Raw genomic sequence first — 25848 nt, 5'->3', positions numbered from 1 at the left:
ACATACTTTAATTATTTGACTAATGCCAAAACTGAACTACAAACAAATTGTAAATAATTATCATAATTAAGCTTTCCTACTTCGCGGTAATCTTAAATGAGACCATCTTCATTTTTTCCCCTCCTGCAGGTTTGCCTACAAGGATGAGTATGAGAAGTTCAAACTATATCTCACCATCATCCTCCTTCTCATTTCCTTCACCTGCAGATTCTTGCTAAACTCCAGGTGAGATGTTGGTCGAAGAATGCAGAGTAATGGCGCTATTGGGAAGTTCCCCTTCTCACTACCTCCCCCCCCCCCCCCCCCCCAGCGGCCCCATGATGTCGCAGCAGATAACAGATATTCTCCATTCAGCGCATGAGACACAACAGGATCCCTAACGTGAGAGCAGTCGGGATTGTATCTGATCTACCATTTAGATACCAGTCTGATACCATTGCATGCTCACTGTCATGTTTGAGTTTTTCAGTAGATTTTTGAAAACTAGCCGCAGGTACCTTTTTCCCATCTCTCAAAGTTTGAAACAGTTTCATAGAAGCCTGCTGCTTTTGCAGGTTGCAAGTCCCATAGGTGTTGGCCATGTGGGTTATGGGTTGTAGTCCTGTTCCAGAGACTTGAGCATGGAACCCAAGTTCATACTCCAGTGCGGTCCTGAGGGAGTGCCGCACCATCGGAGGGGCAATCTTTTAGAGGAGGTGTTAAACCAAGGCCAGGTCTGTCCCAACAGGTGGACGGAAAAGGTCCCACTGCACTATTTTGAAGCAGGACGGAGGAGTTGTTTCCAGTTACCTGAACATTGTTTATCCCTGAACCAACATCACTGGCTATTATCACATTGTGGGATATTGCTATCTGCAAATTGGCTGCCTCATTTCTGACTTTACAGCAGCACATTAGCTGTCTGTAAAATGCGTTGTCACATCCTGGTGTCATGAAAGGTGCTATAATGTGGTGTTGTAGTGCTTTAAGAGGCGTTTTCCCGAAAGGGTCATGTGACCCACTGGCCCAATGGGGAGCGCAGTTGGAGATTCACTCGGGCTTGTTCCAGGAGTCGGAGTTTCGAGCCTTTATTTTCTTGTTCTGTAACAGTTGTTCTGATAAACCATTGTTAATTCACGGACTGGAGCTTGAGCCTCACATCGCTACAATACATATAGAAAAACATGTTTTCCGTCTTCTTTCCGAATGGGTTACCAGTTACTTTGATTTGATTGGGTGGCTGGAAATGATTTACAGGCTGGAATCTGTTTGAACCATAGAATTCCTACAGTGCAAGGGCAGCACGGTGGCGCAGTGGTTAGCAGGTTCGTTCCCGGTCCTGGGTCACTGTCTGTGTGGAGTTTGCACATTCTCCTTGTGTCTGCGTGGGTTTCACCCCCACAAACCAAAAGATGTGCAGGGTAGGTGGATTGGCCACGCTAAATTGTCCCTTAATTGGAAAAAATGAATTGGGTACTCTAAATTTATAAAAAAAGAGAAATGAACTTGTTTCAGGCGATCAGGATGTAATATCGGTTTAGGTGGAATAAGTCACTAGTGGGTGTGATCTGCAGGTCCCCTCCCAGTAACCACAATGCAGAGGAAAGTATATAAGAAAAAATAATGCATGCTTGTGTTAAAGGAGCAGGAATAATCATGGGTGACTTTAATCTACATATGAACAGGAAAAGTCAGATTGGCAATAGTAGCCTGGGTGAGATATTTTTAGAATGCTTTGTGATTGATTCTTCCAGCAATAGCTTCTGGAATCAACCAGAGAGAAGGTTATTTTAGACTTAGTATTATGTAATGTAATGGGACAATTTAATGACCTCTTAAGGCACTCCCAGGTATCAGTGATCACAATATGATTGAATTTTAAATCCAGTTTGAAAGGGAGAAGAGTGGGTCTCAGACTAGTATCTTAAACCTAAGAAGGGGCAATAATGCAGGCATGAAAGCTGCACGAGGTGTAGTTAACTGGGTTACTGGCTAGGGGATAGATCACTGGACAAGCAGTGGCAGACATTTCAGGCAATATTTCAGAATACTCAGAATGAGTATATTCCTGCTATAAAGACAAATTCTAAAGGGAGGAGCCACTATCCATTGTTAACTAAAGAAATTAAGGAAAGCTTTAAACATGAGGAAAAAAAATAATCGTGCAAAATAAGTGGCAGGTCAGATGATTAGTCAGAATATAAAGAACAACAGAATGACAAAAAGATTAATCAGGAGAAAGAAATTCGAGCATGAAAGAAGCTAGGTAGAAATATAAAAATAGATAGCAAGAGTTTCTATAGGTATTTAAATGGGAAAGAGAAGTAAAGTGAATGTTGGTCCTCAGGAGAGTGACAATGGGGAGTTAATAGTAGATGACAAGTAAATGGCGGATGAAATTAACAAATATTCATTCGGCTTCTGTATTCCCTATAGAAGATACAAGAAACATTCCGGTAATAACTGTAAACCGGGAGTTGGAGGGGAGAGAGGAACCTGGTGAAATTACTATCACTAAGGAAGTAGTACTGAGGGGCAGCACAGTGGCGCAGTGGGTTAGCACTGCTGTCTCACGGCGCTGAGGTCCCAGGTTCGATCCCGGCTGTGGGTCACTGTGTGGAGTTTGCACATGCTCCCCGTGTTTGCGTGGGTTTCGTCCCCACAACCGAAAGATGTGCAGGTTAGGTGGGTTGGCCACACTAAATTGCCCCTTAATTGGAAAAAATTAATTGGGTACTCTAAATTTATATTTTTTAAAAAGGGAAGTAGTACTGAGCAAACTGATGGGGCTGCGGGCTGACAAGTCTCCGGGTCCTGATGGATGTCATCCTAGGGTCTTAAAAGAGGTGGCTAATGAAATAGTAGATGTGCTGGTGTTAATTTTCCAAAATTTGCTAGATTCTGGAAAGATTCCATCAGACTGGAAAGGAGCAAATATTCAAGAAGGGAGGGAGGCAGAAAACAGGAAACCAATGTCAGTTAGCTTGACATCTGTCTTTGGGATCGTGTTAGAATCAATCATTAAAAGAGGTTAAAGCTGGGTACTTGGAAAAACCTCATTGGGAAGAGTTGTTATGGTTTCATGAAAAGGAAATCGTGTATAACCAATTTACTTGAGTTCTTTGAAGGAGTAACATGTGTTGTGGATAAAGTGGAGCCTGTAGACATGCTGTACTTGGATTTCCAGAAGGCATTTAATAAGATGCCACATCAAAGGTTATTGCGGAAAATAAAAGCTCAGTGTAAGGGATAACATATTAACATGAATAGAAGATAGCTGGCTGGCAGAAGACCGAGAGTATGCATAAATGGGTTTTTATCTGATTGGCAGGATGTGACCAGTGGAGTCCCGTAGGGGTCTGTGATTTTACAGTTTACATGGTTGACTTAGATGAAGGCATGGTAACTAAATTTGCAGACACCATAAAGAAAGATAGGACTGTGCTGTACTGTTCTATGTTCTATGTTCTCAAGTATGTTGTGAAGAAGACGTAAGGAGATCGCAGACGGATATAGATAGGTTGATTGAGTGGGCAAAAATCTGGCAGATGGCATATAATGTGGGAAAGTGTGACGTTGTTCACTTTGGCAGGAAGAATTAAAAAAGAGTATTAAAACGGAGAACGACTGCAGAATGCTGAGGTGCAGAGGAATTGAAGTGCAGGAGTCATAAAAAGTTAGTGTACAGGTGTAGTGATAAAGAAGGTTAATGGAATATTCTTTATTACGAGAAGATGTTATGCTTCAGTTATACAGTGTATTGGTGTGACAGCAGCTCAGATACTGTGTGTAATTTGGTCTCTATTTGCGGAAGGATGTAAATGCACTGGAGGCGGTTTCAGAGGAAATTTACTAGATTGATATCTGGAATGAGCGGGATGTCTTGAGGAAAGGTTGGGCAGACTGGGCTTGTTTCCACTGGAGTTTAGAAGTGTAACGGGTGACTTTGGTTGAAGTTTATAAAATCCTGAACAAGGTGGACATGGGAAGAATGTTTCCTCTTGTCAGTGAGTCCAAAACTAGGGGTCACTGTTTTAAAATTAGGGGCGAAATTCTCCGACCTCCCGCCGGGTCGGAGAATCGCCGGGGGCTGGCGTGAATCCCGCCCCGCCGGTTGCCGAAGTCTCCGGCACCGGATATTCGTTGGGGGCGGGAATAGGGCCGCGCCGGTTGGCGGGGCCCCCCCGCTCGATTCTCCGGCCCGGATGGGCCGAAGTCACGCCGCTAAAATGCCTGTCCCGCCGGCGTAAATTAAACCACCTACCTTACCGGCGGGACAAGGTGGCGTGGGCGGGCTCCGGGGTCCTGGGGGGGGCGCGGGGCGATCTGGCCCCGGGGGGTGCCCCCACGGTGGCCTGGCCCGCGATCGGGGCCCACCAATCCGCAGGCGGGCCTGTGCCGTGGGGGCAGTCTTTCCCTTCCGCCTCCGCCACGGTCTCCACCATGGCGGAGGCAGAAGAGACTCCCTCCACTGCGCATGCGTGGGAAGCTGTCAGCGGCCGCTGACGCTCCCGCGCATGCGCCGCCCGCAGATGTCATTTCCGCGCCAGCTGGCGGGGCACCAAAGGCCTTTTCCGCCAGCTGGCGGGGCGGAAATTCGTCCAGCGCTGACCTAGCCCCTCAAGGTTGGGGCTCGGCCCCCAAAGATGCGGAGCATTCTGCACCTTTGGGGCGGCGTGATGCCCGTCTGATTTGCGCCGTTTTGGACGCCAGTCGGCGGACATCGCGCCGTTTCCGAAGAATTTCGCCCTAGGTGTTGTCCCTATAGGGCGGAGATGAGGAAAAATCGTTTCTCAGAGTGCTGTGGGACTTTAGAACACCCTGCCTGAGAAGGCGGTGGAAGCAGGGGTTATTAAATATTCTTTAAGGTAGATAAATTCTTGTTGGGCAAGGGGAAAGGAGGGAATGTGGAATTAAACACAAACTGATCGGCCATCATCTTATTGAATGGTGGAGCAGTCTCGAAGGGCCGAATAGCCTACTTCTCCTATTTCATATGTTCGTATGGAAATGGTTAAGTCAGATCCTGCACTCAGAGACAGGCATAGAGAAAATATGGGAACAGAATGGCGGTTAACATAAAAGGCAACCCAAATAATCCTCTATTCTCATGTCAATAGTGAACACGTACTTAATCGGCAGGATGGGACCAATAGGGACAAAGAGGTCAATATATGAGGCACAGGGAAAGTCTAGAATAATTAATGACTACTTTATATCTGTGTTTACCAAGGCAGAGGATGCTGACAAAATATCAGTGGAAGTGGAGATGTTAGAGGTAATAGATGGAGTGAAAATTGATAGGATATACTGGAAAAGCAGGCTATGCTTGAGAGTGGATAAGTCGCCTGGTCTGGATGGTTTGCCACCTGGGTTGCTAATGAAGGTGGCATTGGAGATAGCGGACGGGAATGCCATAATATTCTAATCTTCCCTAGATAACAGGGAATGATCTTGAGAATTGGAAAGTGGCAAATTGACACCCTTGTTAAGGAAACGTTCCTCATAACTACAGGCCAGTCAGTTTAATGTCAATGATGGGTAAGGTTTTCGAGACGATGATCAGGGAAAAAGTTTAACAGGCACTTGGAGAGGTTTGAATTAATTAAGGAGAACCTGAAAGGATTTGTCACCTTTGACTCATCTAATTAAACTTTTTCATGAATTAATGGAAAAGGTTGATGAAGGGAATGTAATGGATGTTATTTAAATGGATTTCAGGACAGTGTTTGACAAAGTACCATATAAAAGGCTGGTTACCAAAATTGAGGCTTGTGGAATAAGAGTCCTTGTCAGCTGGGCTAATAAAATGGGTTAAGTACAGAAAAACAGCAAGTTGTGGTAAATGGTTGTTCTTGTTCAGACTGGAGGATGGTAGACTGGTGTTTCCCTAGGGTCAGTGCTAGGACCACTGATTTTTTGATATATAAATGACTTGCATATTGGAATTTTCACAGTAACTTCATTGCAGTGTTAAGCCTACTTGTGAAATGAAACAAACCCGCTAATAATGACGCTAATAAAGATTATTACTATATTTCACAATATGCTAATTATACCAAACTTGGAGATGTCGGTGATATCGATACCAATTGACTGCAACAACACATAGCCCAGCAGAATTGGCAGACAAGTGATAGATGATATTCAGTGTAGGAAAATGTGAGGGAATTTGTCTGAAGAGATAGACAGAGGCAATATAAGCTTAATGGCACAGATCTGAAGAATTTGCAAGGACAGAGGATCCTTGCATGTGCACCGATCTTTGAAGGTGGCAGGACACATTGAGAGGCAAAACAGATGTGAACTTGTGCTTCATAAAGAGAGGTATAGAGTACAAAAACAGGGCCTTTGTGCTGAACCTTTCTGCAGCTCTGGGTAGACCACAGGTTGAGTATTTCATCCAGAAATCTGATCGAGGTGTTTAAGATATTAACAGAGAAAGACGCAGTAGATAAAGATAAACTATTTCCACTGGTTGGAGATTCTAAACTAGAGGGCATAGTCTAGAATTTAGGGCTAGACAGTTCAGGGAAGATTTTAGAAGCACTTCTTCGCTCAAAGGGTGGTAGAGGTTTGCAACTCTCCCCCACAAACAGCAGTTGAAGCTGGAACAGTTGTTAATTCTAAATCTGAGATAGATATTTGTTGAGCAAAGATATTAAGGAATATGGGCCAATGGCAGGTATATAGAGTTAGGCCACAGGTCAGCCATGATCTCATAAAATAGCGGGGCTGGCTCAAGAAGCTGAATTGCGTACTCCTGTTCCTATGTTCCAGTTATGGTCTCACACTTTAGAAGGGATGTGAAGGTTCTTGAGAGGAGATTTACCAGAATTGTTCCAGGGATGTGGGATTTTAGTTAGAAGCTGAGATTGTTTATGTTAGGGAGATCTGATCGAGGTGTTACAAGATTATGACTGGTTTAGATAGAGTAGACAAGGAGAAATTGTTCTCATTAACTAATGCTGTAAGGTCTAGGGGACAGATTTAAGGTTTTGGGGGATGGGGGGGATGTGAGGAAGAACTGTATTACGCAGCGAGTTGTGACAAGTTGGAACTCGCTGATTATGAGGGTGGAGGAAGCAGAGACGTTCAATGATTTCAAAAGGAAATTGGATTGGCGTTTGAAGGAAATATGCTAGCTGGGCTACGTTATAGATTGGGGGAAATGTGACTGTCTGGTTTGCTCTACAGCGAGCTGGCAAGGGCTCGATGGGCTGAATGGCCTCCTTCTGTGCCATATGATTCTATGAACACATACCGTAATGTGAACGGTACCCATGAGTGGAGATTTTGGGAGGTTTCTACTTCCCTAATTCATTAGTACTGAGACCAGTCCTCCCATTGCATAAAGTGACCTGAGCTAAACTCAGTACAGACAAGGCATCAAACCCAGGATCTTCCAGAGCTGTTACTCTGAATAAATTTGCAGAGCTATGAAGACAGGCCTTATATCTACTGGATATACCATGTACTGAAGCACCATTTCTCTGTCAATAGTTTAATACAGATTTAGATTCTGTTCTGATATATGCCAGTCACTGTGATTCGCATAGCAACTGCTCGTTGCTCCTGCAGTTCAAATAAACTCTATTTTACAGTTAATTTGTTGCCGATTCCAAATGTTTTTAAGTACAGAGTTAAAGATTAACAACTCCTTTGCCTTTGTTTTTATTTGTTCTTGGGTAGGGTGGTCGATTCCGTGTTCAACTTCCTCTTGGTGTGGTATTACTGCACGCTCACAATTCGAGAGAGCATCCTCATCAACAACGGATCCAGGTAAGAACCAGGATTCTGGAAAACCCAACAACTCCCCTCACTTCTGTGGGAGACGGTGGTGTAGCGGTGATGTTATTGAACTAATAATCAAGAGGCCCAGGCTCTCAGGGACACGGGTTGAAATTCTACCACGGCAGCTAGATTATGTTTTAAAAAAATATCCGACACTGAAAGCTCATCTCAGTAATGGTGACCATGAAACTATCGATTGTTGTAAAAACCCATCTGGTTCACTAATGTCCTGTAGGGAAGGAAACCGTCCATCCTTATCTGGTCCAGCTTACATGTGACTCCAGACCCAGAGCAATGTGGTTGACTCTTAACTGCTGGCAGAGGGAAAAACAGGATGGGCAACAAATGCTGGGCTTGCTCATAATCCCAGGAACAAATGAAAAATAAAAAAACGCTGCGCAAATAGTTTGGGCTCTTTAAAGGATCCCTTTCTCCCTGCCAGACCCCAACGCGTCCATCACGACTTGATCTAACCGACCTCCAGGTCATCAACATTTGCATCTCTGAATTTTCCCCTCTTGTTTTTGTGAAGACTGGAAAGCATCATTGCATAAGCGCTCCCATTTCCTTCTGAATTGGAATTGAACACAACGGTCTGCACAAGCTTGTTCCTTCTTTGGACTTTAGAACGCATAACTATTTAAAACACACCCTTGGCATTGTCCAATTATTTCTCGTACCACGAGCCTTCCCTTCCGTTCTTGATTTTAAAATAAAGCCACACAGAGGTAAATTCAGATTGATTCAGTCTGGCAATGTTCCCCTGGATTATTGGCCTGTGTTAATCGTGTTCGTCAACTGTCTCTTATAAATCTCAAATCAATTCTCCCGCGCACACACAAATCGAGAAGTATTGTCTGCTCCCTTATGCAAAACAAAGTTACCACAAGTGAAAGGAGGAATAATCATGAAATAAGCTTAGATTGTACAAAGTTTAAAAAAATGTCCAATCCTCTTGCCTGTCTCTCTGAATCGATGATTCTGATCCCATTGGTGATGGTAGACCGCCATGTTGCCCATCTCCCCTTGAAAGCTGAGGCAGTATTAACTACTTGACTGTGGAGACATCATGGCCCAGTCCAGTGCTATATTCGACTGACATGTGAACACATGCACTTGCCAGCAGGAGTCGCTGCCTAGCTTTTCTGAATTCCAAAGGCCTCTGTCAAACTATTTGCAAACTTATTGGGCAAACAACGATAAGCCTGGTATATTACAGTCACCCAGGCTGTTTCCTCTCCCCTCCCGCTATTCCCTCCCAATCCCGCCAAGGCTAGGCCTCAAATCACAAGTTTATCAGCCCTTCTTCTGCCCTGTTTGCAAGTTCAGCACAGTTGTGAATTGAAACCTGGACTCTCTGGTTCTGACCAGCGTACCCACTGCGTGGGGCAGTTTCTTAACCCGCTTTCAAGTACAGTCTTAAAACGTTGAAAGTGTTTTATTTTGTTGAACATTGGTTATGTTTCACCAGGATTAAAGGCTGGTGGGTAATGCATCATTATGTTTCGGCCTTCCTGTCTGGCGTCATGCTGACCTGGTGAGTACAACAATCCACAATCCACAACAATAGGTGGCGTAGTGAGACTGTGAAGCAGATTTCTGTTTTAACAACTTTTCTTTTGTCTGTGCTGCGTGTTTCCTGAATCAGGCCCAAACGGCGAGACGCCGCCAGTACCACACCAGGGTTTTTGAAAAAAGTAGATGAAAACAAGGTAGATGGCCCAGCGATAATCCTCCAAAGTTCCCCCGGTTCGGAAACCTTTCTTTGAGATTGCCGCCTGTCACGCCGCTATTATAACCCACCGTATGCTGTGTGGACATTATGAGAGTTTATCAATAAAATAGAGAGACTGAACACCTTGAAGCTTTTCAGTTGATCAGAGAGGGCTAGCATTTATTTGTAAAGAGTTAAAAGTCGCCATAGTCTCAGATGACCACAGGCCCTTTGAGCAGGAGAGCTGACTGGTGGTGATTTAACCTGAGGATCACCATACCTCAGGCGAGGGGCAAGGTTGGGAAGGCGGGGCCTCATGAATAACCTCAGCCGGGACGGGAATTGCACCCGCGCTGTTGGTCTCGCTTTGCATCACGAAGTCAGTAACCCAGCCAACTGAGCTGAGGACTGACCATGTCTGACGAACCTGTGTGAATTTTCTGAAGAGGTGACTGAAGTAGTGGATGGGGAAATGTTTGTGCTTTACACTTGACATGAACCCCCAAAATACATTTCATAAAGTTCCTCATGAGAAACATTCAACTAAAGTTAAAGTCTATGGAATCGAGGGCAAATCATTGACCTGGTTGGGAAATTGGCTGAATGGCAGAAGACCTGGGGCAGGTACTCTAATTGGTAGGATGGAACGAATGGTGGCCCACAGGGATTTATGTTGGGACCTCAAACTCTCACCATACTTATTAGCATAGAAAGTAGTCACATATTCAAATTTGCTGATGACACAAAGGTGGCTGGCATTGTAAGCGGTTCAGATGGATGCCCAAAATTACCGAGAGATGGATTAAGTGAGTGGGCAAAACTGCATGTAGTAAATGGATTTCAATGCAGTCAAATGTAAAGTCATTCACCTTAGACCTAAAAAGGATAAAACCAGTACTTTCTAAATTGGAAAAGCTAAAGACAATGGAGGTCCAAAGAATGGAATAGAATGCAGTCCTTTATATCTGGGTGGCAAATTTTGGGAAGGATATATTGCTGTTGGAGGAAGTGACTGCAGTCCAAAGATGTGGAGGTTAGGTGGATTGGCCATGCTAAACGCAAGGTTAGTAACTCGCAATAATTGGATATCTGGCCACCATGGAGCTCCAGATGCGGTAGTTAAAACTCTGCCTTTCCCCTGGGTGGCGAGGCTGTCATTTAATCAAAGGCTTTAGTTGAGGTTATGCTTCTTGAGGATAGATTGGATTGTTCTCCTTGGAGAGAAGAAGGCTAATAGGAGATCTGACGGAGATGTTCAAAATCATGAGTTTGGGGAGGTGGGGGTGGACAAAGTAGCTGGGGAGAAACTGTTCCTGCTCGTAAAATGGGTCAAGAACAAGAGGGCACAGAATTAAAGTGATTTGCAAAAGAAACAAATGTGATTTGAGAATTTATTTTTCCAAACAGCGAGTTGGGTCTGGAGTGTGCTGCCTGGAAGTGTAGAGGAGGCCGGTTCAATCGAGGCATTCAAGAGGGCATTGGATAAGAAACAATGTGCAGGGTACGGGAAAAAGGCAGGGGAATTACACTAAATCATAATGCTCGTTTAGAGAGCAGGTACAGACGCACTGAGCCAAATGACCACCTCCTGCACTGTAATGATTCTATGATGTGTAAGCATTATAGTAAAAATACTAAAATTATATGGGGGGGCGGGGTCGGGTGCTGTACTAGGAAATGTGAGTGTGACAGGGCTGTACCTCTGTGCTCTCCCTCCCTGCCATCACTGGGTTCTAGCAGTGGTAAAGTGTCTGATTGTTTAGCTGATTACATTGGTCCTCTGGTGTCAGTGATTTGTATGGAGAAGCTGCACTTCACCCCTGCCATTCCTCGTGCATGATGACGTGGAGAAATGAGGAGACCAGCTTCTACATGGCCCCTAACCCGTTTGTTACACATTTGTCACAATCTGTACACTAATCAGCTGCCATTTACAAATGAGCAGTGAATGATGCTAAATAAAACCAAGCTCATTCAGTTATTCATTTGTTCCTCAAGCTCATTAATTAAGCATGCAGGTACAGCAGACAGTGAAGAAGACAAATGGTATATTGGCCTTCATTGTGAGAGGATTCGAGTACAGGAGCAGGGATATCTTACTGTAATTATACACGGCCTTGGTTAGACCACCCCTGGAATATTGTGTGCACTTTTGGACTCCTTATCTGAGGAAGGATGTTCTTGCTATAAGGGAGTGCAGCAAAGGTTTTACCAGACTGATTCCTGGGATGGCGGGACTGACGTATGAGGAGAGATTGCATCGGTTAGGATTGTATTCGCTGGAGTTCAGAAGAATGAGGGGGGATCTCCGAAACCTATAAACTTCTAACAAGACTCGACAGGGTAGATACAGGGAGGATGTTCCCAATGGTGAGGGTGTCCAGAACCAGGGGTCACAGTCTGAGGATACGGGCTAGACCATTTAGGGCAGAGATGAGGAGACATTTCTTCACCCAGAGAGTGGTCGGCCTGTGGAATTTACTAACACAGAAAGCAGCTGAGGCCAAAACATTGTATGTTTTCAAGAAGAAGTTAGATATAGCACTTGGGGCTAAAGGGAATCGATGGATAGGGGGAACGCGGGATCAGCTATTGAGTTAGATTATCTGCCATGATCACGGTGAATGGAGGAGCAAGCTTGAAGGGCCGAATGGCCACCTGCTCCTATTTTCTATGTTTCCGACTCTCTCACTTTCTCTCTTCCCTGCCCATCTCTAGTTTCTTTCTTTATCAATCTCTCTCTCTTTCACTCTCCTTTACCCTTTGCAATGTGGGTGGCATAAGACCAAAAGACATAGGAGCAGAAGTAGGCCAGTTGGCCCATCGAGTCCGCTCCGCCATTCAATCATGGCTGACCTGTATCTCATCCCCATTCTCCTGCCTTCTCCCCATAACCCCTAATCCCTTTATTAATCAGGAACCCATCTATCTCTGTCTCAAAAACACTCAGTGACTTGGCCTCCACAGACTTCTGCGGCAATGAGTTCCACAGTTTCACCACCCTCTGGCTGAGGAAATTCCTCCTCATCTCTGTTTTAAAGCATCGTCCCTTCAGTCTGAGATTGTGCCCTCTGGTTCTAGTTTCTTCTGCTCGTGAAAAATATCCTCTCTGCGTTCACTCTATCTAGACCTCTCCGTATTCTGTAAGTTTCAATGAGACACCCCCTCATCCTTCTAAACTCCCATCAAGTACAGACCCAGAGTTCTCAACCGTTCCTCATATGACAAGTCCTTCATTCCAGGGATCATTCTTGTGAACCTCCTCTGGATCCTCTCCAAGGCCAGCACATCCTTCCTCAGACATGGGACACCCCCCCCCCCCCGCTAACGACTAATCCTTCGCGAAGAGGTCGATGAGTGGTTGCCACCTCCGGGCGAACCCTAGCACCCTCTCAGGGCGAACTTAATCTTCTCTAGTCCGAGAAAGCTCGCCATGTCAGTTAGCCAGGTCTCCGACTCAGGGGCTTTGAGTCCCTCCAAGCTAGCAGTATCCGTCTCCGGGCTACCAGGGGAGCAAAGGCCTCTTTCTCCCCCTGGACTCCCGGGATTTCCGACACCCCAAAAATCGCCACCTTTGGACTCATTGCCACCCTTGTTTCCAATACTCTGGACATGGTGTCCGCAAACCCCTGCCAATATCCCCGAAGTTTTGGACACGCCCAGAACATGTGGACATGGTTCGCTGGTCCTCCCGCACATTTTACACACCTGTCCTCCACCCCAAAGAATCTACTCATCCGGCACACTGTCATGTGGGCACGGTGGACCACCTTGAATTGGATCAAGCTGAGCCTGGCGCATGTCGCTGGCGCGTTGATTCTGCTCAAGACGTCCGCCCATAAGTCATCCTCCATCTCGCCACCAATCTCCTCCTCCCACCTACGCTTCAGCTCCTTGGTCTGCGTCTCCTCCGCCTCCATGAGTTCTTTGTAGATGTCCGAGACGCTCCCCTCTCCCACCCATCCCCTAGACACGACCCTATCCTGGGTCCCCCTTAGTGGCAGGAGTGGGAAGGATGGTACCTGCCTGCGCAGAAAGTCCCGCACCTGTAAATATCTAAATTCGTTCCCCCTTGCCAGCCCAAACTTCTCCTCCAGCGCCCTCAAGCTAGGGAAGCTCCCCTCTAAAAACAAGTCCCCCATCCTCTCAATTCCCGCCCTTCGCCATACTCGAAACCCCCCCATCCAAGCTCCCCGGGGCAAACCGGTGATTGTCACATATTGGGGACCAGACCGATGCTCCCACTGCGCCAGCGTACCTCCTCCACTGACCCCAAATTCTCAGGGCCGCCACCACTACGGGCTGGTGGAGTACCTTGCCGGCGGGAACGGCAGAGGTGCCGTTATCAACACCCCCAGACTGGTGCCCCTACACGAAGATGCCTCCATCCGCTCCCAAACCGACCCTGCCCCCACCACCCACTCCCTTATCATGGCTATGTTAGCCGCCCAGTAATAATTACTAAAATTCAACAGCGCAAGCCCCCCCTCCCCCCGATTCTGCTCGAGCATCACCTTCACTCGCGGGGACTTACCCGTCCACACAAAGCCCAGAATTATTTCATTTACCCTCTTGAAAAAGGACCGCGGAATACGAACAGAAATCTCGGCAGGACCGTCATTTTGACCGTCTGCACTCTCCCAGCTAATGACAGCGCGAGCGCATTCCATCTCCAGAACTCACCCCTCATCTGTTCAACCAGTTCAACTTCTGTAACCGGCCCCAGTCGCGCGCCACTTGTGTCCTCAGCCGACCCTCCTGACCCCTCGCCTGGACTTAAACATCTCACTCTTTGTCATATTCATTTTGTACCCCGAAAACCAACCAAATTCCCCCAAAATCGCCATAATTTCCCCCATCCCCGCCCCTGGATCCGATACGTAAAAGAGCAAGTTGTCCGCGTACAGCGGAACTCTATGTTCCACCCCCCCCAGAACCAGCCCCTTGAAGCTCTCTGAGCAATTGCCAGCAGCTCTATAGCTCACGCAAACAACAGTGGGGAGAGGGGGCACCCCTGTCATGTCCCCCGGTACAGTCTAAAATAGTCTGAGGTCGTCCTATTCGTCCTTCACTAGCCTCCAGGGCCTGGTACAACAGCCTGACCCAGTCGATAAAGCCCCGACCGAACCCAAATCGTCCCAGCACCTCCCATAGATAGTCCCATTCCACCCGGTCGAACGCCTTTTCCGCATCCATTGCCACCACTACCTCAACCTCCCTACCCTCTGGGGGCATCATGATCACATTGAGCAGTCTTCTTATATTGGCCACCAACTGCCGACCTTTGACAAACCCAGTCTGATCCTCCATAATCCCATCCGGCACACAATCTTCAATCCTGGAGGCCAAAATCTTGGCCAGCAACTTGGCATCCACATTAAGCAGGGAAATCGGCCTATAAGGCCCACATAGCTCCGGGTTCTTGTCCCGCTTCAATATTAACGAAATAGGGGCCTGTGACATCGTCGGGGGCACACCCCTCTGTCCCTAGCCTCATTGAAAACTTTAACCAGCAACGGCCCTAAAATCCCCGAGAACTTTTTATAAAACTCCACCGGGTACCCATCCGGCCCCGGGGCTTTACCCGACTGCATTGCCATCAAGCCCTCAGCTATTTCTTCGGCCCTAATCGGGGCCCCCAGCCCATCCACCAGCTCCTTACCCACCGTTGGGAAGGTCAGTCCGTCCAAAAAGCTTCTCATCCCCTCCGGCCCCGTGGGGGGGGGTTCCGAGCGGTAGAGCCTACTGTAAAAGTCCCAGCACACCCTGTTTAGCCCTGCCGACTGCCCTACCAAGTTCCCATCCCCATCATCCACCCTCTCTATTTCCCTAGCTGCCTCCCTCTTCCTAAGCTGCTGTGCCAGCATTCGGCTGGTCTTCTCCCCATGTTCATAAAACGCCTCCCTTGCCTATCTAAGCTGCTCCACTGCCTTACCCCAAACTCAGCCTGCAACTTCCGACACTCCTTTAAGAGCTCCAGCCCCGGGGTCACCGCATACCTCCTGTCTATCTGTAAGATCTCCTTAACAAGTCGGTCCGTTTCTGCCCTATCCGTCCTGTCCCTATGCGCCCGGATCAAAATCCGCTCCCCTCACCACTGCCTTCAGCGCTTCCCAGACCACCGCTGCTGAGACTTCCCCCATGTCATTAACCTGCAGGTAGTTCTGCATGCACTTCCTCAGCCTCTCACACACCGCCTCGTCCGCCAACAACCCCACATCCAACCTCCATTGCGGGCGCTGGAAGCTCTCCTCACGAACCTGCAGTTCCACCCAATGTGGGGCATGACCCGAAATAGTGATGGCCGAATACCCCGTGTCCACCACCCCCGCCAGCAAATCCCTGCTCAAAATGAAAAAGTCTATCTGGGAATAAACCTTGTGAACATGCGAATAGAATGAAAACTCCTTCCCCGTCGGCTGCCTAAACCTCCATGGGTCGATCCATGAACCCTATCAGTTCCTTTGCCATTGCTGGCACCCTGCCCGTTTTCGAACACGACCGGACCAGGCCGGGATCGATGACTGTATTAAAATCCCCCCCCCATAACCAGCTTGTGCAAGTCCAGGTCAGGTATCTTCCCCAGCAAACTCTTTATAAATTCCACGTCGTCCCAGTTTGGCGCGTACACATTAACCAAGACCACCTTCCTCCCCTCCAGCTTACCGCTAACCATGGCATAATGCCCCCCCCCCCCCGTCCCCCGAGGCTGTACTACCCACCTGAAATTGCACCCACTTGTTGATCAAAATCGCCACACCTCTCGTCTTGGTGTCCAGCCCCGAATGAAAGACCTGACTGACCCAACCCTTCCTTAACCTAACTTGATCCGCCACTTTCAGGTGCGTCTCCTGCAACATAACCACGTCTGCCTTCAGAGCCCTCAAATGCGCGAACACACGTGCCCTCTTAACCGGCCCATTCACCCCTCTAACCTTCCAAGTGATCAGCCTAGTTGGGGGGCACCGTGCCCCACCCCTCCGCCGATCAGCTACCCCCTTTCCTAGGCCCGCCACCAGCCCATGCACCGCGCTTCCCTCGGCCCGCCTCCTGGCAACCCCCACCACCGACCTCTCTGTCCCGACACCTACGTCCCTCCCTCGTCAGCAGAGTAACTCCCCCCACCCCCCACTCCAAGCAACAACACTTTGTAACCTAACCCCTGCCATAGATAAATCGTATGCACACATCCCACTTTGCTTCTGTGGACTAGCTCTCCCAGCTAGCCTGGTGGCACTCACCTCCGGCCCCAAGAAGTCTCCCACCTATTGTCCCCTCACTGCCCCCCCCCCCCCCCTGCCCATCAAAACCACTTCCCTCATCAAACCAGCCCCAAACAATCGCCTAATTAACATAAGAGACAACCCAAAAAGAACAACACACCGAAAACCTCCCATTAGTGTAAATCAAAGTAATACAAAGTAAAAAGCCCCACCAGCCACCCCCACCAAAACACCCGCAGAAACCAAATAACTTTTACTTCTCCCTTCCTCAACCAAACTCAAGTTACAGAAGAAAACCAACAATAAAAACATATAAACATCACTCAAAAGTTATTAGTTCAGCACCAGCCCTTTCCTCTTAGCAAAGTCCATCGCGTCTTCGGGCGACTCAAAATAATGGTGCTGGTCCTCGTGCGTAACTCAAAGACGCGCCGGGTATAACGGTCCAAATTTCACCCGCTTCTTGAACAGGATCGCCTTAACTTGGTTAAAGCTTGCCCTCCTTCTGGCCACCTCCACGCTCAGATCCTGGTCGACACGCAAAATACTGTTCTCCCATTTGCAGCTCCGCGTACTCTTGGCCCACTGGAGAATGCACTCCTTGTCCAAAAACCTGTGGAATCGGACCACCATCGCCCTAGGGGGTTGGGGGGGGGGGGGTCCCCGGCCGCGGCTTCCTCGCCAGCGCTCTATATGTCCTGTCCACCTACAACTGTCGGGGAAAAGCCCCCTCCCCAGAAGCTTCTGAAACATACTCGCCACAAACGCGCCAACATCCGCCCCCTCTGGGAGACCGACAATTCTTAAGTTCTGCCGGCGAGCTCTATTCTCCAGGTCTTCTACCTTCTCCAGCAGCCTCTTTTGCTGATCCGTCAGCATCCCCTTCTCCAGCTCGACCACCGTTTGGTGCTCCTCCTGGTCCGCCAGCGCTTTCTCCAGCTTCTGGATCGTCCGATCCTGAGCATCCAGCCTGCGCTCCAGCCGATCGATCGATTCCTTTATCAGATCAAGGCAGTCTAGTTTCTGCCTAGCGAAGCCCTCTTGAATGACCCGCATCAACTCCTCCATTGATGGTTGGGCAGTCACAGCAGGGGTCTGAACATCAGCCATATTGCCTTCTGCCAAACCTCCACCCAGCCCTTGCTTGTCTTCTTATTTCTCCCTTTTCGATCCCTTGGGGTCCTTCGTTCCATACACTAATGTCAGGAACCAGTGCCAAATTGACTTCGCCTTCAATTTCAGTGCTCAAAAACGCAACAAAGTCAGGGGTAATGGTCCAAAAGTCCGACCAGAGCAGGAGCCACCAAATGCGCGACCTACTCCCTCGTTGTTGTCACCGGAAGTCTCTGCATGTTAACCTTAAGAGAATCGTGAACTGAGACTCCTAAGTCTCTTTGTGCTTCTGATTTCCAAAGCCTTTTCCCATTTCGAAAATAGTTTATGCTTCTATTCTTCCTACCAAAGTGCATAACCTCACACTTTTCCACATTGTATTCCATCTACCACTACTTTGCCCACTCTCCTGGCTTATCCAGGCTCTTCTGCAACCCCTCTGCTTTCTCAACACAACCTGTCCCTCTACATAACTTTATATCATCTATAAATTTAGCAACAATGCCCTCAGTTCCTTCTTTCACATCGTTAATGTATATTGTGAATAGCTGTGGTCCCAACACGACCCCTGTGGAACACCACTAGTCACCGGCTGCCATCCTGAAAAGGACCCCTTTATCCCCATTCTTTATCTTCTGCCAGTCAGCCAATCCCCTATCCATGCCAGTACCTTGCCCCTAACACCATGGACTCATCTTATTTAGCAGCCTCCTGTACGGCACCTTGTCAAAAGCCTTCTGGAAACCCAAATAGATCACGTCCACTAGTTCTCCTTTGTCTAACATCCTTGTTACTTCCTCAAAGAATTCTAACAGATTTGTCAGACATGACCTCCCCTTGACGAATCCGTGCTGACTCAGTCCTGTTTTACCATGCACTTCTGTACTCCGCAATCTCATCCTTAATAATAGACTCTAAAATCTTCCCAACAACTGAAGTCAGGCTAACCGGTCAATAATTTCCTGCCTTCTGCCTCCCTCCCTTCTTAAACAGGGGTGTTACATTACATTAGCTATTTTCAGCTATTCTCCAATCCTCTGGGACCCACCGTGCCTCCAGTGTTTCCTGAAAGATCACCACCAATGCCTCCAAAACTCCTCCGCTATCTCCTTCAGAACCCTGGGGTGTAGTCCATCCGGTCTGGCTGATTTATCCACCTTCAGACCTTTCAGTTTCCCCAAAACCTTTTCCTTAGTGATGGCCACTTCACCTCTGTCCCCTGACACTCTTGAAGTTCCAGTATGCCACTGATGTCTTCCACTGTGAAGACTGATGCAAAGTAACTATTCAGTTCCTCTGCCATTTCTTTGTTCCCTCGTCTACTACTTCTCCAGCCTCATTTTCCAGTGGTCCAATGTTCATTCTTGCCTCTCTCTCTTACCGGTTATATATCGAAAAAAGCTCTTGCAATCCTCTTTTATATTACTAGCTAGTTTACACTCCTATTTCATCTTCTTTCCCCTTATTGCTTTTTTAGTTGTCCTTTGCTTGGTTTTAAAGGCTTCCCACTAATCCTCACCGCATTGTCCTTTGCTTGTATGCTGTCATTGACTTCCCTCGTCAGCCATGGTTGCCTCGTCCTCCCCTTAGCATGTTTCCTCCTCCTTGGGATGAATTTCTGTTGTGCATCCCAAATAACCCCCCAAAACTCCTGCATTGCTGTTCAACTATCTTCCCTGCTAGGCTCCTTTTCCAATTAACTCTGGCCAGCTCCTCCCGCATGTCTTTGTAGTTATCCTTATTTAATTGTAATACCGTTACATCTGATTCCAGCTTCTCCCTCTCAAACTGCAGGGAACATTCTATCATATTGTGGTCACTGCTCCCTAAGGGTTCCTTCACCTTAATTTCCCTAATCAAGTCTGCCTCATTACACATCACCAAAACCAGAATTGCCTTTCCATAGTAGGCTTTGACACAAGCTGCTCCAAAAAACCAACTCCTAGACATTCCACAAATTCCTTTTCTTGGGATCCGCTACCAACCTGATTTTCCCAGTCCACCTGAATATTGAAGTCCACCATGATTATTGTATCTTTTCTATCTCCTGATTTATTTTCTGTCCCATATCCTGACTACAGCTAGGGGGTCATAACATAATTCACATCAGGGTCGTTTTTTCCGTTGCAATTCCTCAACTCTACCCATACAATTCTGATCCTATGTCGCTTCTTGCTATCGATTTAAGTTCATTTCTTACCAGCAATGGAACCCCACCCCCTCTGCCCATCTGCCTGTCCTTTCGATAGGATACATATCCTTGGATATTTAGATCCCAGCCCGGATCCCATTGCAGCCACTTCTCTGTGATGCCCGCAACATCGTACTGACCAATTTCAATGTGCGCAACAAGCTCATTTACCTTGTTTCGTATACTGCGTGCATTTAGGTACAACACCCTCAGTCCTGTGTTGACCACCCCCCTTCTCATAGTTGAACCCTTTTTTTGCTATGCCTGAAGTTGGATTCTTGCCGCTTTCTATACTCTCTCCTCTTCCTGAGCCCTTGGCTCATCATTAACCTGCACTCTCACCTTCTCCTTTAACCTTGATTTTCCAATTTTCCATACAAATGGACCCTCCTCCTCTGGCCCCTGCAGTATTCATGCTCTGAAAACAAATCCCAGCTTTTGGAAGTGTACGGGAGTCTTTCCCCAGAGGCTTTGGGAGATGGGAGTGTTTAATGCAGTGGGTTCTGGATGCAGTTGCTTCAGCATCTACGCTTTGGGGTGTGGACCTTGATGGCCGGTGATAATTGAGCACGTTGACCCTTTATTTAAACTTGTTTCATTCGCAAACGGCAGAATGAGCTTAACTGATCAGAAGCAGGGGCGAAATTCTCCCCCAACGGCGGGATGCCCGCCGACTGGCGCCAAAGCCGGCGCCAATCAGACGGGCATCGCGCCGGCCCAAAGGTGCGGAAGTCTCCGCATCTTTGGCGGCCTAGCCCCAACATTGAGGGGCTAGGCCGACGCCGGAGGGATTTCCGCCCCGCCAGCTGGCGGAAATGGCGTTTGTTGCCCCGCCAGCTGGCGCGGAAATGCGGCGCATGCGCGGGAGCATCCTCGGCCGCTGTCAGTTTCCCAGCGCATGCGCGGGAGCGTCAGCGGCCGCTGTCAGTTTCCCGCGCATGCGCAGTGGGGAGAGTCTCTTCCGCCTCCACCATGGTGGAGGCCGTGGCGGAGGCGGAAGGGAAAGAGTGCCCCCACGGCACAGGCCTGCCCGCGGATCGGTGGGCCCCGATCGCGGGCCAGGCTACCGTGGGGGCACCCCCCGGGGTCAGATCGCCCCGCGCCCCCCCTCCCCCCCCCCCCCCAGGACCCCGGAGCCCGCCCACGTCGCCTGGTCCCGCCGGTAAATACCAGGTTTGATTTACGTCGGCGGGACAGGCAATTCCTGGACGGGACTTCGGCCCATACGGGCCGGAGAATCCAGCGGGGGGTCCCGCCAACCGGCGCGGACGGATTCCCGCCCCCGCCCAATCTCCGGGAGCGGAGACTTCGGCGGGGGCGGGGGCGGGATTCACGGCGGCCAACGGCCATTTTCCGACCCGGCGGGGGGTCGGAGAATGACGCCCCAGGTTTCTGACAGAAAATGCCTTTTTAACATTGATCTCCTCATTGCAGATTGACTTTTATTTTTCAGGCCAGATTCGAAAATGTACCAGCTATTTCGAAATCAGTTTCTCTCGTTTTCCATGTATCAGAGTAAGTAACTTCAAAGCTGCCTCCTCTTTTTTATATATGTACTTTAACTGATTGCTTGATCTCCTCTGCTCTTCCCCCACCTCTTGAACTGCTCACCCTTTCACCCATTGATACAAGGTATCCGACCTCCGCACGGTCATTACTAACACTTGAGGACCTTTGTTAAACTCAGCAAAATGGGGACTGTTTAGAGTTCCTACTCCAAGGTCAGTTAGTATTAGTTAGACAGAGTAAAATGTCATTTATTCTGTTTGTTCAGTGTGACGTTTATCTGTATCCCACATTGGTCACTATCTCCATTCGCTGGCTTGGGTTTTAGATGAAATCTTGTGTCCCGTGCTTTTGGGAACTGGAGTCAGACTGCCCAAACACAGCAATGGTTTTAAAAGATCGATAATTTAGCAACACTTCCGCAAAAGGACCCAACGAAAAGCTGCTTAAAATCCCCTCCATGATTGACAGCAGCACAATGTGAATGATGATCTGTGTTAACTGTGCAGCTATCTTTTACAGGAGTCTCTGTACACCAACATGATTTCAGCTTGTCCTTGGCCTCGAGGTCAGAAAGTTGCGATTGTAGGCATGAGGCAACAATCTAACTGGCGTATCTATAGTAATGAGTCTGCATTGTCAGAGACATGCAAATATACAAAAAGGAGCAGAGGTTGAGTCCACATTCCCATCTACCGGGGTGGCACAGTGCTAGGGACCTGGATTCAATTCCGGCCTCGGGTGACTGTCTGTGTGGAGTTTGCACATTCTTCCTGTGTCTGCGTGGGTTTCCCCCGGGTGCTGCGGTTTCCCCTCACAATCCAAAGGTGTTCAGGTTAGGTGGATTGGCCATGCTAAATTGCCCCTAGGTGGGGTTATGGGGATGGGGTGGGGGATTGGGTCTAGGCAGGGTACTCTTTCGGAGGGTCAGTGCAGACTCAATGGTCCGAATGGCCGCCTCCTGCACTGTAAGGATTCTTTGCCCCTGATAACCTTTGATTCTTGTTAGGCAAAGGAATCAATCTACTTCTGCCTTAAAAATATTCAATGACCCTGCCTCCACGCCCTTCTGAGGCAGAGTTCCAAAATCACACGGCCCTCAGAGAAAAACATTGTCCTTTTCTCTGCCCTATAAGGGTGACGGAATCCCTGCTGACTCGTGCTTTTATTGGCGTGGCCTTCCAGCCAATCAAACATAATGAGGAGAGGTGGAAACCTGGCTGGGGGAGGCACGAGTTGGCATTGAGTTGGCGTGGAGCATGTTGGGGGTTATGCGGCATGGCTGGGGGGGGGTCTATGGATAAGACCCTTTCAACTTTCTTTTTATAAGGTTCCCAAGTCCAGATAATGGCTCACGACACCCCTGAGCCAGCCAAAGCAAGAGGACAGGGTGTGGGCTCACTTGAACCCCGCCAGTGAAAATTGCTGGTGCCAGGAAAAGGGGTGGGAATCCTGGAATTGGGGCTCACCCACCATCTTTAATTGGCTCTGGAGTCATCCCGACTCTGCTAAAATCCATCCCAAATATGCTGAGCTTCCTACTCTACATCACGTTTCAGTAATACAACAGGGGCGCAGTAATATTCATACAGTCTCTGTTGTGGGAGGTATGCAAAGAGGTTGCTTTGTGGGTTTGCACGTTACTTGGGTCCTGATTCATTGGCTGTGCTTGTACTGTGCAGGTTTTGTGCAGTTCCTGCAGTATTACTATCAGAGTGGTTGCCTGTACAGACTCCGAGCCCTGGGAGAGAGACATAACATGGACTTGACCGTAGGTGAGTTGTCACTAATTGTTGAATGGGTTAGATGAACAGGGGGGGGGGTAGAAGGTGCGGGGGAGTTTGAGTAAAGCATTAACACTGGTGTAGAGCACGAGGTCTGAATAGTCAGTATGTTCTATTTAATGCCATGTAATTGTGCTCTGCTATTTAATTATCTGCATTAGTTTAGATAACTAATTAGAAAATTACTTTGAAAAAGAGTTTTAGTGGCTAATTAATCTTTAATAATTTACACACAGGTTATCTAGATAAAGTTAGATGTTGATCATTTCAATGACAACCCTCGGAATGGGTGATATTCTGGAACATTGTAAATTATTACTGGCCAGGGTTTAGAGAACCCCAAAGTGTATCATGGAGTTCACCTGACCCATAACTTGGAATAGATTTTGGTTATGGGGAGCACAAGTGCCCACTTTACACGTGTGATGCAACAGAGAACTAAGAGTATTTTTAAACAAAAACAATGTTTATTCTATGAATCCAGTTAACATTTTTAAACACACACAGTAAACATCTTAGCAACTATCAATTCAAATACTCCCCCCAAAGAATACAGTACTCTATAAGTAACCCTTAATCTTTTCTTGCACCATCCATAAGACAAGTATCCTCTTCAACAGAGACATCAGGGGCAGGATTCTCCGACTCCTCCCCCCCCAGGTCGGGTCGGAGAATCCCCAGGGGCGTGGCGTGAATCCTGCCCCGCCGCTTCGACGCCGGCTCCCGAATACTCGGGGTCGGGGTCCGTTGGTAGAGGCCCCCCGGCAATTCTCCGGGCTCCAATGGGCCGAGCGGCCACCTGTTTTTCGGCCAGTCCCGCCGGCGTGAAATAGACATGGTCCATGGTCCACGGTGGCCTGGCCTGCGATCGGGGCCCACCGATCTGCGGGTGGGTCTGTGCCGTGGGGGCACCTTTTCCCTCCGCGCCGGCCTCTGTAAGGCTCCGCCATGGCTGGCGTGGAGAAGAAACCCCCTGCGCATGCGCAGGAAACACGCTGGCAGTTCTGCGCATGCGGCAACTCGTGCCGGCCGGCGGCGGCCCTTCGGCGCCGGTTGGCCCGGCGCCAAACCCTCCAGCGTCGGCCTAGCCACCGGAAGTACGGAGGATTCCACAACTTCTGGGTGGCCTGATGCCGGAGTGATTCACGCCGCTCTTGGCGCCGGTACGGGCTGCCCCGCCAATTGAGGGAGAACCCAGCCCCAGGTTTAAATTCAGTACTGAGAGCAGTTATCACTTTTAAATTAGCAAGTGATTTGAAGACATTCCTTTCACGCAGAAAGAAATCAGAATTATACCTGGTTTGGCTGGATGCAACTCCCAATCTGCAAAACTAAACTAAACACACCCTGTAGCTCCTAGCACAAAGCGAAAGTACAACAGACAGCCCAGTTCCACCCACACTCTGACATCATTACAGTTATTTGATAAATGAATGAAATGAAATGAAAATCGCTTATTGTCACAAGTAGGCTTCAATGAAGTTACTGTGAAAAGCCCCTAGTCGCCACATTCCGGCACCTGTTCAGGGAGGCTGGTATGGGAATCGAACCGTGCTGCTGGCCTGCCTTGGTCTGCTTTAAAAGCCAGCGATTTAGCCGAGTGTGCTAAACCAGCCACCCATTTCTTAAAGGTACTCTCACATGACACCTGCCCCCAAGAAAAAAAAAAAATCCAAGAACTTCAAGATGGTTTCATTTTTCACCTTTTAACTTTCCTTTAAGAAATATTGACAGTGAAAATATGTTTTAACAAAACACGCAAACATTTATAATAACAGAGTCCATTTTAGTTCTTCTTCTTGCAATTGGAATCTCTCTCAATTGACAGTCACTTTGGACAAGAAGGTCTCTGCACGATCCATCGATTTCTCTACACCTCGGCATTGTTCTTTAAAGTCAGATATTGTAGTTCAATCCGATCACAGAGCCCCTTGTAATTCTCCAACACAGGACCATTGGCTAACACAGCCTTCAGACAGTCAAATGCCTGTTGAAACTTCGCTGTCCACTGAAATTTTTGATGTTTCTTCAGCAAGTACATCAGTGGAGCAATCACGCTGCAAAGATTTGGCACAAATGTTCAATCAAATCCACTTGTGCCAAGAAATTGCATTATTTCCCTTTGTGTTGAGGGTATTGGAAACTCCCCAATATCTTTTGTTTTCACATCCCGTGGGACCATTCGACCCTGTCCAATTGTATGGCCCAGGAAAATGACTTGGGTTTTTCCAAATTCACTTTTGGCTAGGTTTATCACCAAACCCACCTCCTGAAGTCGATCGAATAACTCCATCAGATGTTTTAAATGTTCTTTCCATGTCTGGCTGAAAATTGCCAGATCGTCGATGTATACCACACAATTGGGTAATCCTGAAATGACTTTGTTAGTTAACCGTTGAAATGTGGGGCGTTTTTCATGCCAAATGGCATAACTTTGAAATGGTATATACCATCTGGAGTCACAAAAGTTGAAATCTCCTAAAATTTGACAGGTAATCCAATAATGTAAGTTCCGATTTCTCACTCACCAATTTTTCCTTAATC

General features: G+C 47.9%; 1 protein-coding gene across 1 annotated transcript in view; it reads left to right on the top strand.

The window, feature by feature from the left end:
* The window catches only part of tmem120aa (transmembrane protein 120Aa), a 74986-nt gene that overhangs the window by 37448 nt on the left and 11690 nt on the right, over positions 1-25848 (top strand). Inside the window, exons 5-9 of the mRNA XM_072469247.1 lie at positions 130-225; positions 7672-7761; positions 9245-9310; positions 21468-21529; positions 23203-23295. Of these exons, the coding sequence (XP_072325348.1) occupies positions 130-225; positions 7672-7761; positions 9245-9310; positions 21468-21529; positions 23203-23295 (407 nt within the window). The remainder of the gene's footprint in view (positions 1-129; positions 226-7671; positions 7762-9244; positions 9311-21467; positions 21530-23202; positions 23296-25848) is intronic.

Source organism: Scyliorhinus torazame, chromosome 12 (genome assembly GCF_047496885.1).
Source record: "Scyliorhinus torazame isolate Kashiwa2021f chromosome 12, sScyTor2.1, whole genome shotgun sequence".
Classification (NCBI taxonomy): domain Eukaryota; kingdom Metazoa; phylum Chordata; class Chondrichthyes; order Carcharhiniformes; family Scyliorhinidae; genus Scyliorhinus; species Scyliorhinus torazame.
Note: the sequence above shows the minus strand (reverse complement) of the source record. Positions and strands in the feature narration are given on the sequence as shown.